The sequence below is a fragment of the Erythranthe guttata genome, chromosome 13 (genome assembly GCF_056151865.1).
Source record: "Erythranthe guttata isolate IM_541 chromosome 13, IM_541, whole genome shotgun sequence".
Lineage (NCBI taxonomy): Eukaryota > Viridiplantae > Streptophyta > Magnoliopsida > Lamiales > Phrymaceae > Erythranthe > Erythranthe guttata.
In genome coordinates this window covers 1,240,068-1,256,865 of record NC_142545.1, presented here as the reverse complement: position 1 = coordinate 1,256,865, position 16,798 = coordinate 1,240,068, and the positions used below count along the sequence as shown (strand labels likewise).

The window sequence follows — 16,798 nt, the reverse complement described above, 5'->3', positions numbered from 1 at the left end:
AGTAATTGGTTGGTTAATCATATATTCATTTACCACCAAAACTAAATGGTCATTGTATGTACACATCTATTGCGACTATGATTTACCAAAAAAAACAATGGTGGTTGTGTATGTATCTATAGAGACTATCCTTTTAACAACCAAAACGATATGGTCATTATATGTGTATTTATAGCGACTATTCTTTTAACAACCAAAATGATATAGTCATTATATGTGTATTTACAACGACAATTCTTTTAACAACAAAAAAAATATGGTCATTATATGGTAATCTACTGCGACTATTGTTTACCAACTAAAAATAAATGGTCGTTTTATATGTATCTATAGCGAATATTCTTTTAACAACCAAATCGATATGGTCATTATGTGTGTATTTATAGCGACTATTCTTTTAACAACCAAAATGATATGGTCATTATATGTGTATTTACAACGACTATTCTTTTAACAACCAAAACAATATGGTCATTATATGTGTATCTACTGCGACTATTGTTTACCAACAAAAAAATAATGGTCGTTGTATATGTATCTATAGTGACTATTCTTTTAACAACCAAAACGATATGGTCATTGTATGTATATTTATAGCGACGATGTTAACACTACAACGACAATAAATTTTCATATTAGCGAGTGAAAATGTGTCGCTGATGATTACATCTTTAGCGACCACAAAATATTTGGTCGATGTATGTGTATCTATAGCGACACTATTAATACTACAACAACCATAAATCTTCATATTAGCGAGTAGAAATTTGTCGGTGATGAACACATCTTCAGTGACTATTAATAAATGGTCACAAAATATATGCTTTTAGTGACCAACTAAATAAGTCGTCACTGGGTACTTTTAGTAGCTAACCTGTCGTGGCCATTTTTATTTGGTCACTATATATTTTAACGACCATTTTTTAACTTTTAGCGACCATACCTTAGGGTCGCTAAAACCAAATTTTCTTGTAGTGTGTTCTGCCGTTAACGTCGGCAGCTAACTTCGACGAAAATAGCACGCATGACTCACGTGACGTCTATGTGGCCGTTAAATGTGACGTGGAATAATATATTGATAAATGTTGACGTGGCACAAGAATATACTAATTTCCTCTAATTCACTCTCCCAAATCCCAAATCACGTTTCATAAAAAAATCCAAACATTCTCACATTTGAAGAGTTTTTCCCTTCTCAAAGAACCGCAGATTCACGTGCAAACACATGCCTGCGATCGAGAGGAAGAAGGTAAACGCGACTCCTCTTTTGGTTCTGAAAAAGATTTTAGAGGAAGCTTTAATTCTTCTCCCAACTCCGTCTGTAGAACGTTGGGGTCGGGTGATTCTTCGCCTGCTGATGCTTGTGCCCATTGTGGTCTCGATGAAGCGAGCACAAGGATGGTGGAGATGGCACAAATTCTACCCAACTAAGCAGATTCAGAACCTGCCCAGAAGGTGTTCGACAAAATGTCTGAACCAATTCCGAAAAAAAAAAAAAAAAACATGCAACACCTGTCAAAGCTGCATATAATTCTTTTCTTAGCCAAGAATAGAGTGCCCAAGAACGGATTCCAACTCCCCGACTTCCCCAACGAAGTGGAAGAAGACATGATATTTCAGCCCGAAGATGAAAGTGAAATCGAGGAAACATTCGGCATTTGTTTATTGGGCTATTTTGCTGGTAAAACACCAACAAAAATGGCCATGGATTCAGAGACGATTCTGCTATTTTCGAATTTCACCTCAATTGAAGGATTCGAAATGGGGTTTTAGGGATTGGATTTACGGGTTCATTGGGGATATGGAGAATTAGAGATTTTAGAAAAATAGGGGAGGAGAATGACGTGTCGCTCCACATCACGTTTCGTCGACTAAGTAGGCATTGGGTGTTGTACAGCTCGATATTTAACGGCCACATAGACGTCACGTGAGTCACGCGTGCTATTTCCGTCGAATTAAGTTAGCTGCCGACATTAACGGTAGAACATAAAATGATCAAAAGTGGCAAGTTTGAGGACATATTTCGTGGATTGAAATGTTTGAGGACATAAATCGTTTTAATGGTAAAGTTTAGGGACATAAACTGTAATTTTCGCGGTCACTTAACAAAAACAAGACTTGGGATCTTGTTGATAAACCTCATCATTAAAAGGTTGTAGGTTGCAAGTGGATTTTCAAGAGAAAGGCAGGAATCACTTTGCCCAGATACAAAGCAAGATTAGTTGCTAAAGGCTTTACACAAAACGAATGGATAGACTATAATGAAATATTCTCTCTTGTAGTGAAGAAAACTTCCATAAGAATGATGCTATTAAATGCGGCTATGTTCGACTTGGAGTTACATCAAATGGATGTAACCACAACACTCTTACATATATGGTGAGCTTGAAGAGACCATCTTCATGAGACGGTCTCAAGGCTTTGAAAAAGATGACTCAAGAAGTGCTTGTTACAAGAGACTATTGTATGGTCTGCAATGGAAGTTTGATTCATTTATAAGATCAATTGAATACAATGAAAGCAACTATATATATGATAGCCGTGTGTACAACAAGCTAAGGGATAAACTTAAGTTAGCAAATAAATGTTACTGTCATTGTATGTGGATGATAACCTAGTTAAAGGCAAAACTTAAATGGGAGTTTGAAATGAAAGATATGTGGTTAGTCAGGAGAATTATAGGAATATATATCCCAAGGAGAAGAAGAGGAAGAATACTATTTAAGTCCGAGAAAGAGTATATTATATATCAAAGTACTCAAGAAATTTTGGAATGCCAGAACCAAAGTCAGTTGCCACTCCAATTAGAGCTAATTCAATTAAACTCGTCGCCACACAATCTCCCGAAACTAAAGAGGAGAAGTCTTACATGAGTGAGATTCCACGTGCAAATGCCATTGGAAGCATCATGTACTTTATGATATGTATAAACCAGACTTAGCTTATTCAATCAGCAGATTCATGGCAAATCATAAAAAAAGCTTATTCCCTTAGAGAGAATTAGGGTTTCTCCAGAAGTTCGATGCGTAATGTGAGTGTGTGTGCTTGTAAAACCGTTTGATATTGATAATAAAACATCACTATTGTTGTTACCGTGCACATCGGATTACACAGATCCGAACCACTTTACATGTGTGTGTTCTTATTTTGTTTTGTTTATATTTTGATTGCATGTGGTGTGATCTAAGTTACAAAGTTGTTTTTAACCTAAATCACAACATACATATATATATAGGGCAAATTACCAAAACCCCCCTGAGGTAAGCCTAAATAACGAAAATCCCCCCCATGTTCTCGTAATTACGAAAACCCCCCTGAGGTATGCAGACGTCTTACAAATCGCTCTAACGGTGTTAGACTCGATAGAATCTTTTTGATTCTCTCGAATATTCCTCCGATAATACCAATTTTGCCCTTGTACACGAAATTAACCTTAGGGGGGTAATTGTAAGCATTTTATTTAATGAGGGGTCATTATGAATGTACAAAATACTTATTTTTCTGAAATTAAACCCAAATATAATCAATCATTATGAATGTACAATGTATTTTTATTGGATTAAAAAAAAATCAATGAATGAGATTTCAAAATTTAATTATTTTTTATATATAAAATTAAATATTTTACAATTCGAGAAATACAACCATGCATCATTCAAGCTAAAAGCATAAATCCGTATGAATACTCCTCTGGATAAATAAAATCAATTAAAATATATAAATAAAAAAATATATAAGTGTCTGCAAAATACTTATTTTTCTTAAATTAAACCCAAATATAATCAATCATTATGAATGTACAATGTATTTTTATTGGATTAAAAAAAATCAATGAATGAGATTTCAAAATTTAATTATTTTTTATATATAAAATTAAATATTTTACAATTCGAGAAATACAACCATGCATCATTCAAGTAAAAGCATAAATCCGTATGAATACTCCTCTGGATAAATAAAATCAATTAAAATATATAAATAAAAAAAATAAAAAATTATAATATCAAATTATCAATACAAATTACAAAGTAATAAATAAATTTATAAAAGCAATAAATCATCAACTGAAATGGATGTCAGGGGGGATTTTCGTTATTTAGGCTTACCTCAGGGGGGTTTTGGTAATTTGCCCTTTATTTTTTACATATTTAACAGAAGGATATAATAGACATTTCACGTTTTCGGTTAAAAAAATTCGGTCAACCGTTAGTCAAGGGGGGTTTTCGTAATTACGAGAACATGGGGGGGATTTTCGTTATTTAGGCTTACCTCAGGGGGGTTTTGGTAATTTGCCCTATATATATATATATATATATATATATATATATATATATATATATATATATATATATATATATGTTTGATTAAATTTCAACACAAAAATAACAAAACTCTAAGATCAAATCCTCGTTTTAAAAGGGAATATGATAATTTCTGCTGTTGAAGCTATAAAAAAACGAGAAGACCAATACAACTTTAAGCAGTTGAAAATTGTGAGTTGGTGATCTTAGAATCTACTGCTGTTGAGAAGGCATCACTGTTAGTTACTCGGTTTAATTCTGCCCGTTTTCTTCAATATGGAATTGACGCCATCGGTTAGAGCACAAGTCGACGTAAAAGATGCCTTCAATATGCTTACAGCCTGCACCCCCATCAAAAAAGTTAAATCTCCGGATACATATGGCAAAATAGATATATAAAAAATAAATTAAATTGAAATACTAATTACCTCTTCAACCCCAATCTCAAGCTCTAGTTCTTTCACATCAGATACACCGATTTTCTCCCTTTCGAGAAAGGAAAGAAACGAGAACAAACAGAAAGGTGTCACAGTTAAATCATCACTTATGTTATACATTAATGGTCCCTTGACATATTTGCCCTTGCCTGCCGGGAAATTGGCAGAAGACAGACATACGTTACCGTGATAACTATGTTCACATTCTTCAGCGAAGGGAAGAATCGGGTTTTCAGGAATATAACCGTGAGGTAACTTGGGATTCATTAGTCTTTCTTTCGTATCTAGATATTTATAAGCTATCTTATCATTCAGAATATTCGGTATACTCTTGCGCAAATTGTTTATATTCTTAAGACAAGGGTTGCCGCCAGCGACACTCTCAACTGCTCCAAGTGGCACGGCAAGCGAACTAAAGAGAAAATTAATGAAATCATCATCTGCTTGAACATACAATAACTTATTCGAAGGTGAATGTACCATCACTTTCAAAATTAACTTCGCCTCGGAGTTAGAATCGATTGCCTCTTTTGCCACCTCACTAAACGGCAATAGTATTCCTGGTTCAGATTTTGGTGTGGCGGACTTAACCCGTCGTTCATTGAGTATAACATCGGATAGAGGAGTCTCCGATACTAACGATCTCTTTAACAAATCCATTATCTACAAACAATACCCAAAGAACTATGTGAATTTAAAATTTAAAATTAACACTCAATATAATTCAGTAGAACCTCGATGATAAAAAAAAAAAAAAAAAAGAATAATTTATGCATTCAATAAAGTAACACATTATATAATACACTCCATGTCCCTACTCTGTGAAAGCGTACAACATTATTAGTTCGATAATTTAACATTTCGCTAATTTAATAGAATTTTACTAATTCCGACTGTACTAAATTAATGCAGGTTCAACTGTATGGAAATAAATATAAATATATATTTACATAGAAATGTAATTTATATATAAATAATACATAAACCAACGTACCTCATTGTATCCAAGAGTCACATCCCGAGGCGTGCCAACATCCGTGTTTGTAAGGCCAAGATTTCTGACAGTTTGAACGAATCCTACCGTACTAGGTAATATGTGGAGATCATCAGAGATTTTTAAAGGAGCTCTATTTAGGGTTAGAAAAACTCCACCACAAGAAAAAGTGCAACCTTCATACGACTGATGCTCGTCTACTTCTCTTGTCATTATTTTTCCACAACGTACGCATTTAGCAGTATCATAGTACACGCTTCTGCATCTGACTTCACTATAGCTGCATTCACAACTGGTGAAGGATTCAGTGGGCTGTTTATTGTCATTAATATCAACTTTCAGATTCCGATACTCGTCTTCGAATGTTGTTCTGATTGGATTGAGAAGCACTTCCTTACAACCCTCTGTCCAGAAATTGACACTGTCGAGTTTCGATATGCCATCGTACAAACTGGTTATGCTTCCAAACACGGGCGCCGAATCATGATTATCTCCATAGTGCTTCCTCAGAACCCGAACTATCGTTCCCAAAAGCAATGTCAGGAAGCTAAGCAACACTTCGACGAAATCCCTATCGGCTTCTGCGAACAGAACTTTCGTGTTTTGTTTGTTTACGTAAACTTTTAAAGAGAACTCGTGAGCATTGCCTATCGAATTAGACATTTTTATTTGTGTATGAAGTTTTGTAATGCAAAAGTTATGAAAATGTAATGCAGCCTTTCTAATTCATTTATAAGGCCGAAATATAAGACCAAGAGTCTGGCCCCCATTGTTAGACTAACAGGCGTCAAACTGTACATGTGAACAAATATTTGATGCATTAATCACTACGTTAAAAAAAACAAAAAAAAAAAAAAAAAAAAAAAAACACTAGAAATGTATAACTGAACCTGTTCATTAATTAGTTGATTTAATCCAATCCTATAAATCATATGAACCGTTTTGAATTATTTGGAGAATATGGATAAGCACTACTATTAATTTCACTTTTCACTGTACATCAATGATCGAATTGCATTTACTATCCCTGTTTACTTTGTAATCATAATAAAGTTAGCAAACCACACCCCCCCCCCCCCTTTGATTTTTAGGTTGCATACTTGACCCTTTGCCGATTGACTAGCTATAAAAGGACAAAATACCGTGGAAGATTTTTGCGAAAACAAAAGACCCTGTCCTTCAACGAGTAATGTTTAAAACTTGGGGAACAAATTAAATGTATGAAAACTTAAAAAGGTTAAATTGCAATTTCCAAAACTTAATTAAAGAAAAAAAAAGTTCATCTTCTTCACAGGACCAGCCTCCATTACCGCCGCCAACTCTTCTCCGCTGCCATATTTGTATTAGTATTACTATCAATATTAATAATACTATAATTGTGTATCAATAATAGCATATTAGTATTAGTATTAATACAAATATTAGTAATAGGTATTAGTATTAGTATTAACTTTAACATTAGCATATTGATATTTATATTAATATCAGTAACGATATCAGTATTAATATCGGTATTAATATCATAATTAGTATTAGTATTAGTATTAATATTTGTATTAGTAGTAGTATTAGTAATCGTATGAGTATCAATATTAATCTCAATATTAGTATCTGTATGAGTATCAATATCAGTATTATTGGTGGTCACATTTTTTGCACTTTTGTTTGTCAAAATTAAATACAATTCAATTATTTTTTTATTTATACTTAATAGTATAAAAAATATTAATTATAATTAGTAATTTAAATTTTATTTTTAGCCCCAAAACAATATTAAATTTTAATTTTAACCCCAAAGTATATTTTTTTGGTTAGCATCTAACGCTCATGTGACGGAGGGGACAAAATGTGTTTGAAATTAAACTTTTGAGATGTATTTTGTTCGCTTAATTTAGAACAATGGAGACCAAAAGTGGAATCTGGTGAGATATATATGACGGACGAAAAGTGTAATTCACTGACGCAGAACGGAAGCACGGTAAAGAATTAATTTCAACGAATTAATTCTATAGAACACGGTAACTCTGGAATCCACCAGATAATTGAGAAAAAACTCAGAAATTTTATTAATAATGAAAATATGCTGAAAAATAAACCCTAGAGCAACTATTTATACTAAAGAAAACGAAGAAGCTAATCAAATTAGGAAAACGAGAAAATTACCAAAAAAGTCAAAAAAACGAAATAACTCCTAAACCTAATAGAATACCGAAAGTTGGAAACAACCCAACTTGCGGAATTCAAATCCGATTTTTCTAGAATTAATTATGAATTATTTAAAACTTTCCTAAAATAGCAAAAACGTCGTTTTGAAGGCCTAAACGACCTCGAAACGCCAAAATCCATCGCACATCACGGCATAGTGGTGAGTTTGACTCCCCTCGTCGTTCGGGTTCGGAAAAGCTTGGCCCCACCCAATTCCGACTCCGTCACCTCTACATCATTCTCCCAACAATAATATCCTTAAAAAAAGATACTTAGCCTTAGCCTTATGGCGCGGCCTTACAAGTTACAACACACGTATGCAAAGAGGTCTAAGAGCAGCCTTAACAGTAAGTAGTTATATGCTACATTATGATAATGAATACGCCTTCGGTTAACACAAAAGTCTGCGTAAGAGATGCCACAGAGGTGTCACTGTTATAAATCATCGGTTATCATATACATTGATGGTCACCTCACATAACTTTCATGGCCTTTTCGAAAATGATCAACAGAACGGACAGATAAATATTTTGCACGTACTCGCTTTTTCGGACTCGGACAATCCATAGAAGAAATTACGTAAGAAGATGATCTGTTAAATATATTATTACACCAAAACGAACCCCTCTTGCACAACCGTTAGTCGAAACAGTCATATTTTATTCCATTAAAAATAATGCAGCTTTACTGTCAGCTGATCATAGAACGGAAGTACGTACAAATTAAACAAGACTGCATGCATGCATCTTTACTGTTCTTGCTTAGGTTGTTTCATTAGCATAGTAGTATTGATCTTCAGGCCATCAGATAGAGCAGAAGTCGATGTAAGAGATGCCCTCAAAATACTCAAAGCCTACATCATCAACAAAATATATATAGATAGTTTCAATACGCGGTACTGAACATACAGAAGAGTTAAAACTTAAAAATGTATGTAACGAAATAAAATTGGCAAATTTACAGTTTTCACCCCTCAAGTTTGGAACAATTTCACATTTGGTCCCTCAAGTTTCAATAATTTGACACTTTTTGTCATTTCCATCAATTTACCGTTAATCCATCAGTTACCGTAGTGATGGTAACACGTTCGATTCCGTTATAGTTTTAACGGAAAATTGACGGAAATACTAAAAGTGTTCAATTTTTGAAACATGAGGGACCAAATGTGAAATTCAAGGAAACTTGAGGGCCAAAAATTGTATTTTTCCAAAATAAATTATATTACCTCTTTTGACCCAATCTCAAGCTCCAATTCCTGCATGTCGGATAAAGGAATGTTCTGCTCTTTTAAATCGGAAACTATTGAGGCCATACAAGAAGGTGTCACAGTCAAATCATCGGTCACCTTATACATTGTGGGTCCCATGATATATTTTCCTTGGCCTTTTACGAACTTGACAGAAGAAAACTGTACGATTCTTTTACGTCTAGAGCCAATCGTATATGTATGATTAAAACTTTCTTCAGTGAGAGGGATATTTTGTTTTTTGGATATATAACCATGAGGTAGATTACCTTTCATTAGCCTATTTTTCATTTCGGGAGTCACCAAATGCTTGTCCATGTTATCCGCTATGCTTCTGTACAAATTATCGATAGCCTTAAGACAAGTTCGATTGTCCAAAAGGTACTCGACTGCTCCCAAGGGTACGGCAAGCAAGACACAAAGAAAATCAACGAAATCTTCCTCTGCTCGAGCGAACAATATCTTATTGGTTGACTTTTGTACCATCACTTTCAAACTCATCTTCTTCGAGTTGGAATGTGTTGCTTCTTTCTCATCCGACGCCAATTTTTCTATTTCAAATTTTAGTCGGGCGAAATCATCAACCTTTCTTTTATTATTGAGTAACACATCGGTTAGTGGAGTTCGGGAGAGTAAGGATCCCTTCAGCAAATCCATCATCTACCATGCATAAATTAGAAAAAACAAACATTAATGTAAAATTGAAGAAATATTATGATTAATTATATTAAACTAGCAATTCTCGAATTGCAAAAAGGAAGAAAAATTAAATATATGATAATTAAATTGTATGAAAAATAAATCCACATGGTGGGTAACAGAGAGAAAGAACCATAAAAAACACACTATCCAAATGGATTATAATTTAGCTAGTGGATTTGCAAATCTGAATTACTATGAAGAAGGGAAAAAACTGGTAATAGCCGAAATAGGAGATGAAAAAATAATAACAATTGATTTAAAAAAAACTACAAATATGCCATTAAGGCTTAGGTTGCTCCAGTGTTTCTTACTTTTATATATACAAGTTATGGTTAATTATTAAATAATCAAGAAATTAAAAGAACACACCTCACTGAATCCAAAAGTCACAATCCTTGGATAGCCAAAATCCATATCAGTAATGCCAAGATTTCCGAGAATCCGAATGAAGTTTGTTGAGTTAGGAAAAATCTGAAGATCATCCGAGATTATGAACGGGGCTGTATTTCTTGTAAAAACTTCACAATCACCATTACCAGCTCGACACATCTTGGTACCTAATTTTCTTGTCATTCCATTTCCACAAAAGCATTTAGCAGTATCGAAGTACATGCTTAAACACGAGAGTTGGAGATTCTTTCCGCAACAATATTTGTACTGGTTTTCACAAGTGAAATATTCAGTGGGCTGAGTGTCACTAATATCAAGTTTCAGTTTAAGAAATTCCGCGTAAAACGAACTTCTCGGGTTGAGCAGTATCTCTTTCAAACCCTCTGTCCAGAAATGGCGGCTGTCGAGATTCGATAAGCCGTTGTACAAACTTGTTAAGCTTCCAAAAGCAGGTGCCTCTTTATCTCCATAGTGCTTCTTCAGAACTCGCACAACGGCTCCCAACGGCAATGTGAGGAAGCTAATCAAGACATCTACGAAGTCGCTATTAGCCTCCGCGAACAGAACTTTGTTTTTCTGCTTATTTAGGACAACTTTTACAGAGAACTTAACATTATCTTCAGCACCAGACATTCTGCTATTTTTGGGTGAAAATTAGTTTGTAACCTTCTGTTCATTTTTATAAGGCCAAAAATTCAGATCAAGAGTCAATTGTTACACCAAGGGACGTAATTTAATAAATTTCATTTACATGATTTTCATGTACTACTAATATTGTTTTTGGAGTTGAGAATCAGTATATTTGGAAGTGTAAATAAAATTAATATTTAATGATTCATTAACATCATATATGTTGGTGCCTTCCTAGATTTTTAAGTAGTTAATATTTTCTTGAAATCGTGAACAAATTATCTTCCCAATTTATATTTATTTCTTGAAATTTAATTTGATGCATTACACGTGCATGCATGCACCTAGCTATTAAGGGCATTCTAATTATACGGCTTTTGAGATCCTACACCGGGTGAAATACATCGGGTAGATCTTTACCATTCATATACACACAAACATCCACACATCCATATTGGTATGTGTAGATCAACGGTAAAAAATCACCCGGTGTAACCTTTATCGGGTGTAGGATAGATAAAACCCTAATTATACTAACACCTACATTTAACTATAACTCTATAATAAGAGAATCTTAATTATTTATCTTAAGGATTACTTGCACCAAATTATTATAGTAGTTATCTTAAGGTTCATTTGGATTCAAGGATTTGAAATAAATAGATTTAAAAGGGACAAATATAACTTCGGCCCCTATATTATACCACTAAAATGTTTTTCGACCCTCTGTTATCTCAGAATTGATTTTAGGGTAAATTAGTAGCACACCTCGTTTCGAAAAATTATGTGAGGTAGACTCCTTCCAAATAATAATTTGGGAAAATCCCTCTTCCCCTAAAAATAACCCTCCTCACAAATTTAAACTGTCTAATGTACACTTCCAACCCTAATCTCATTTTTCATTTCTCTCTTCTCTTGGGCGTTACACATGCGTTACACACGCGCGCACATGCGTTACACATGCGTTACACACTAGCACACACGCGCGTTACACATGCGTTACACAGGGGTACCGAATGCTAAAAACTCCAAGTTTCTTGGGCGAGCTATGTCTCCAAAAAATTGAATATATCTTTCAATAGGTTGCAAGGAGAAGTGGCTATTGTTGGAGTGTTTAAAAATAAGACTCGAATTCTGAGTTAAACCTTCCTCGTTGCAGATCATCATTGTCGATTTCGTCAAAGACAAAATTCATCAACTCCACTAAAAATTGTGATACCAATAGCAGGAGTTGCAGCAATCATTTTATGCCTTGTAATACTTTATTATAGGAAACGAACGCCAAACGAAAGTTTGCCTTCTCCACCATCAGTCATTGGCATCACTTTTTTGAGGCTTTCTTATGCATATCTCTTAAAATCGACGAATGGATTCCCTGAGAATAATTTGGTAGGTCTTGGAAGATATGGATCTGTTTATAGAGGCATTATCGACGATGGGCAGACGGTTATAGTTGTAGCTGCAAAACTGCTGAATATTGTAATGAAAGGGGCCTCTAAGAGCTTCATGGCGGAATGTAATGGGCTTAGAGAGATAAGACACAAAAATCTCGTGAAAATATTGTGTGTTTGTAAAAGCATAGACTTCCAAGGAAACGATTTCAAAGCATTGGACAATGAATTCAAGGTTAATCGTTTTGAGTGGTTGCGCGTATATTAACACACTCATTAAATACGTATAGATTATACCAAAAATAACATAGTAAATACTAAAATACCTTTTTCATTAATTATTTTTTAATTAACTAATTAGGAGTGATAAGGGGCAAAATTGATAAAAAAAAATGCAATTAATGATTTATTGAAACTCTAAAACGACAAAGAATTTGGGAAGACAAAAAAAACATCCCAAAAAGACATAATATGGGACAGAGGAAGCAGTGAACAAGAAGAAGATCGAGAATCTGATGCATAACTTAGAAATCTTGACATGATTGAGAGGCTCAATATTGCCATTGATGTTGCTCAAGCACTTGAATATCTCCATTTTGGTACTGACTCGACAATTATTCACGGCGATTTAAATCCGAATAACATTCTTCTGGATCAAGATATGATAGCTTTTGTTGGTGACTCTGGGTTATCCAAGATTATTTCAAGCACACTTCCACCGTGTGAAAGCGGCACCATTGGCATCAGAGATACCTTCGGCTATGACTATGTTCCACCAGGTACGGCTTCATTATGTTTTGATCTTCAATAAACTATATTCTTAAAGCATTTCGTGTACTTATCAAATATCTTGAATCATTGTGCAGAATACGGCATGAGTAACTCAGTCTCAACGAAAGGGGATTTATATAGTTATGGTATCCTCGTCTTGGAGATGTTCACAAACAGAAGGCCGACAGATGATTCGTTTAGTGAACATGGAAATCTTCACAATTACGTTGTCGCTGCATTGCCGCATCGTGTTATGGAAATTGTGGATCCTATCGTACGAATAGGCCCTCACCAGAATAACAGTAAGTTCGAGGATTGCATGTCTTCTATTCTCAATATTGGGTTCTCATGTTCCTTGGAAATGCCGAGGGATCGAATGTCGACAACAGATGTTGTTAACGAATTGAATAAGATTAAAAAAGGTACATCTCTACCTAATGGGGGCGACTAAAACTAATCTCAAATTTTTCTGATCACTTCAGTATCACCAAGTTTAAAACTATTTTTTATAGAAGTTTTACAATTTTTTCTTAGTTTAATACCATAAATAAAAAAAAATATTAGTAAAGTACTAAAATGCCCTTCATCAAACAAAATACAATTTATACAAACAATTTTTTTATTCCTCATTTCAATACCAAGGGAAAAAAAAAAACAAATCCTCTCTTCTTCTCTCCAAACTCAAATCCCTTAAACCCTATCTTCTTCATCTTCTTAAATCCTCCAAAAAATCTCCAAATTCAAAAAAATCAAAACCTTACAAAACTTATAAAATGGAGTCACAAGACAATAATATGGTAGTATATATAGAAGGAGAACCCATTAAGGTATGTATCCATGTTTTTTTTTTTAGTTTCGAAGTCGATTTTGAAGTTTTTTTTTTTTTTTTGAAACCCGACGACAATTTTCGACACATACGAAATTTCTCAACATTTCGAAACATACATGTCGAAATTTTGAGAAATTTCGACACGTATGTGTCGAAAAACCACTGCAAAATTTTCTTTTTTTTTTTTTTTTTTTTTACCAATTGTGTTTTTCGACACAAACCTGTCGAAATTTGGAGAAATTCGAAATTTGGAGAAATTTCGACAGGTATGTGCCGAAATTTGTTTTTTTTTTTCTAAATATATTTTTCGACACGTTGGTGTCGAAAATTGACCAAAAATTCGACATGTATGTTTCGAAAATTGCCGGCGGGTTTCAAAAAAAAAAAACTTCAAAATCGACTTCGAAGCTCAAAAAAAACATCGATACTTACCTTAATGTGTTCTACTTGGTCGTAAACTATCATTTTGTTGTCATTTGACTCCATTTTGCAAGTTGTGTGAGGTTTTAATTTCTTTAGTTTTGAGATTTTTTATAAGGGTTTGTTGTAAGGAAGAAGAAGGAACAGGTTGAGGGATTTGTGAAAAAGAAGATGAGTTTGAGGGGTTTTATGTGTTTGGTATTGAAGAAAGAAAAATGAGGTTTTTAATATTTCTATGGTATTTATTTTCACTAAAGGTATTTATATCATTACCTATTTATTATTCAATTTTTATTTTTTTGGTATTGAAGTGATAAAAATTTTGGATTCGTTTTAGTCACCCTTACCTAGTTGAAGAACAGAGCTGGGGATTGCTTTTCATTGTGTTTTAATTATCTTTTGTTATGTATGCTTTAAATTGTAAAAGTTTCAAGTTTGGCACTTTTAATCTTTTATATTGGTAATAATCTGTGCTTCCATTTATTTGATTATTGGGACTATTAGTCATAACCCCCTCTAGTGTTTTTTTAATAATGGGGGATCCAGCCATATTTTCAATATTGGTAGGAAACCCACTATTTTAATTAATCCCGAAAATAGCCTTTTTGGAGCCACGTTATGTGTAATAAAAAATCACTAAAAATCTGGAAAATAAACTGCTGAAACGTGTGAGATTTTTTCCCCAAATCTCGCTCTTCCTAATCTTTCCATAACTCCCACTGCAAAACCTAATTCTGCTAAACAACTACGCCGGCGACAAAACCTATGGGTAGAGAAATTGAATCGCTGCCAAATTCTTAAACTCACTCACCCACCATAATCTGCGATACAACCACGCTGTTCCATTTCCTTGGTAAAAATAATAAAATAAAAGAGCGACGAAACTCCCAAAAAAGTGAAATTCTTGAAGCTATGGACACCCACGCAGCGCAATCGAGAAATAAAGCAACGCCTGGGAGCAGTAAGTATCCCCTGAAATAGTCTTGTTTACTCATATCCTCTTTTCGATTATATCAAAAAACACAGCCTACAAATGTGTTTTTTTTACATTTTGTTTTTTGAACAGGAGAACGCAGGACGAAAGCATTGAACGACATTCGGCTAACCGACGCAGGTAATTATTTTGAATTCCTGCTATAATTTCTGGGATTTGTTTGTATGACTTGAATTCCTGCTATAATTTGTGGGATTTATTAGTAAACTGTTTTTGTTAACTCTTAACAGACTATTTAGATAATAATGCAGTAGTTTTACATGACAATCTGTAAATAGACTATTCTGCGTAGATATAAATTGACTATTTTGCAAATAGACTTTGTTTTTAAAATAGGTCAATCTCCCTGCCATTGTGATTCGAAATAGTCTATTTGCTTTGTTGTCTCATTTATTATTAAACTGTTTTTGTTAAGTGTTAATAAAATATTCTGGAAACAGTTCATTAGTATGTACATAAACAATTCTGAAAAATAGACCATTCTGCCTAGATAGACTATTCTGTAAATATTTCTGTAAATTAACCAATAAGTAATTCTCTGCACACCGTGTTTGATATGCATTTATTTTTCACATGATGTTGATCTATATTGTCTTAACAGAGGGTACACAATGATAGTAGCACGTTTCATACGCCAAAGAACATTTTCGAGGAACATTCAATCATCAAGGAAGAAATCGAAATAGACTACCTCCAAACATGTGGATAAAAATTGTGAAGACTCTTCTAGAATGGGGGAAGTGCAAGGACAACATGACGAACAAAAACGCAAACACTAACATCGCTTAATCACTGTAACCCTTAAAATGGATTTTATTTAATGTTGTTGACAGTTGTTATTTAAATTTACGTTTTCTTAATTTTCAAGATATGTTTAAACTTTGTTTTGTTATAGCGAATGTTGTCCTATTAGATAAATATATGTAATATAGATCATTTTTTATGTAAGCATCATTAATTCTTCAGTTAAAACAAGTATATTTGATAAGGAACGTCAAATTGGATTCGAATTGGAAAATAACTATTTAATTCGTAGAAGAGTTATTTATGGGCATCGGTGGAGATACCGAAAGAAATTACGGAAAAATAAGGGTTTTCAACGAACTCACATTGTATTTGAGTACGAAACGAACTCTATCTCAAGTAAAACGGCGCAAGGAACAAAACTCATGAGCAAGGCTCATGAATCACGTCAAATTTCAGCAATCCAACGTCGTTTGGACTCCTAAAAGTTCGTTTTTGCTATTTTAGGTAAGTTTTAGAAAATTAATATCAAATCATAGAAAAATCGGATTAGGATTCCGTAAAGTGGGTTGTTCCCAAAATTACGAGATCTACTAGAATCAGACTCTAACTCGTTTTTGCCGTTTTTGGTAATTTTTAGTATTTTCTTAGTTTAATTAGGGTTTTCAGTTTTTTAGTATAAATAGCTGCCTTAGGACTTTATTTTAAGAAGATTTTCGAATTTTAATAAAATATTTAGAGTTT

The 16,798-nt window shown here is 33.7% G+C and overlaps 3 protein-coding genes and 1 long non-coding RNA gene across 4 annotated transcripts; 2 read left to right on the top strand and 2 right to left on the bottom strand.

The window, feature by feature from the left end:
* Window positions 1-4,540: 4,540 nt before the first annotated feature.
* On the bottom strand, window positions 4,541-6,395 carry LOC148765582 (uncharacterized). The gene is made up of 3 exons (XM_088811802.1): window positions 5,733-6,395; window positions 4,730-5,401; window positions 4,541-4,642 (listed from the first exon to the last, which is right to left on the bottom strand). Exons 1-3 carry the CDS (start codon window positions 6,393-6,395, stop codon window positions 4,541-4,543), a joined length of 1,437 nt encoding a protein of 478 aa, XP_088667928.1.
* Window positions 6,396-8,685: 2,290 nt separating this feature from the next.
* Window positions 8,686-10,908, bottom strand: LOC148765581 (uncharacterized). Its single transcript, XM_088811801.1, has 3 exons — window positions 10,255-10,908; window positions 9,163-9,843; window positions 8,686-8,790 (listed from the first exon to the last, which is right to left on the bottom strand). Exons 1-3 carry the CDS (start codon window positions 10,906-10,908, stop codon window positions 8,686-8,688), a joined length of 1,440 nt encoding a protein of 479 aa, XP_088667927.1.
* A 1,926-nt stretch (window positions 10,909-12,834) lies between these two features.
* On the top strand, window positions 12,835-13,518 carry LOC148765580 (putative LRR receptor-like serine/threonine-protein kinase At3g47570). Its single transcript, XM_088811800.1, has 2 exons — window positions 12,835-13,075; window positions 13,163-13,518. The coding sequence occupies exons 1-2, from the start codon at window positions 12,835-12,837 to the stop codon at window positions 13,516-13,518; spliced, it is 597 nt and encodes a 198-aa protein (XP_088667926.1).
* Window positions 13,519-14,833: 1,315 nt separating this feature from the next.
* LOC148765579 (uncharacterized) lies at window positions 14,834-16,103 on the top strand. Its single transcript, XR_016029293.1, has 3 exons — window positions 14,834-15,277; window positions 15,383-15,430; window positions 15,912-16,103. It is a non-coding gene; the product is annotated as an uncharacterized LOC148765579 (long non-coding RNA).
* The last annotated feature ends 695 nt before the right edge of the window (window positions 16,104-16,798 follow it).

Coding starts and splice junctions, on each gene's coding strand:
- LOC148765582 (XM_088811802.1), bottom strand. CDS start 6,395: ATGTCTAATTCGATAGGCAATGCTCACGAGTTCTCTTTAAAAGTTTAC. Junction 5,402..5,732: donor TGACTCTTGGATACAATGAG/GTACGTTGGTTT, acceptor TATTGTTTGTAG/ATAATGGATTTGTTAAAGAG. Junction 4,643..4,729: donor TTGAGATTGGGGTTGAAGAG/GTAATTAGTATT, acceptor ATGGGGGTGCAG/GCTGTAAGCATATTGAAGGC.
- LOC148765581 (XM_088811801.1), bottom strand. CDS start 10,908: ATGTCTGGTGCTGAAGATAATGTTAAGTTCTCTGTAAAAGTTGTCCTA. Junction 9,844..10,254: donor TGACTTTTGGATTCAGTGAG/GTGTGTTCTTTT, acceptor TATGCATGGTAG/ATGATGGATTTGCTGAAGGG. Junction 8,791..9,162: donor TTGAGATTGGGTCAAAAGAG/GTAATATAATTT, acceptor TTGATGATGTAG/GCTTTGAGTATTTTGAGGGC.
- LOC148765580 (XM_088811800.1), top strand. CDS start 12,835: ATGATTGAGAGGCTCAATATTGCCATTGATGTTGCTCAAGCACTTGAA. Junction 13,076..13,162: donor CTATGACTATGTTCCACCAG/GTACGGCTTCAT, acceptor ATCATTGTGCAG/AATACGGCATGAGTAACTCA.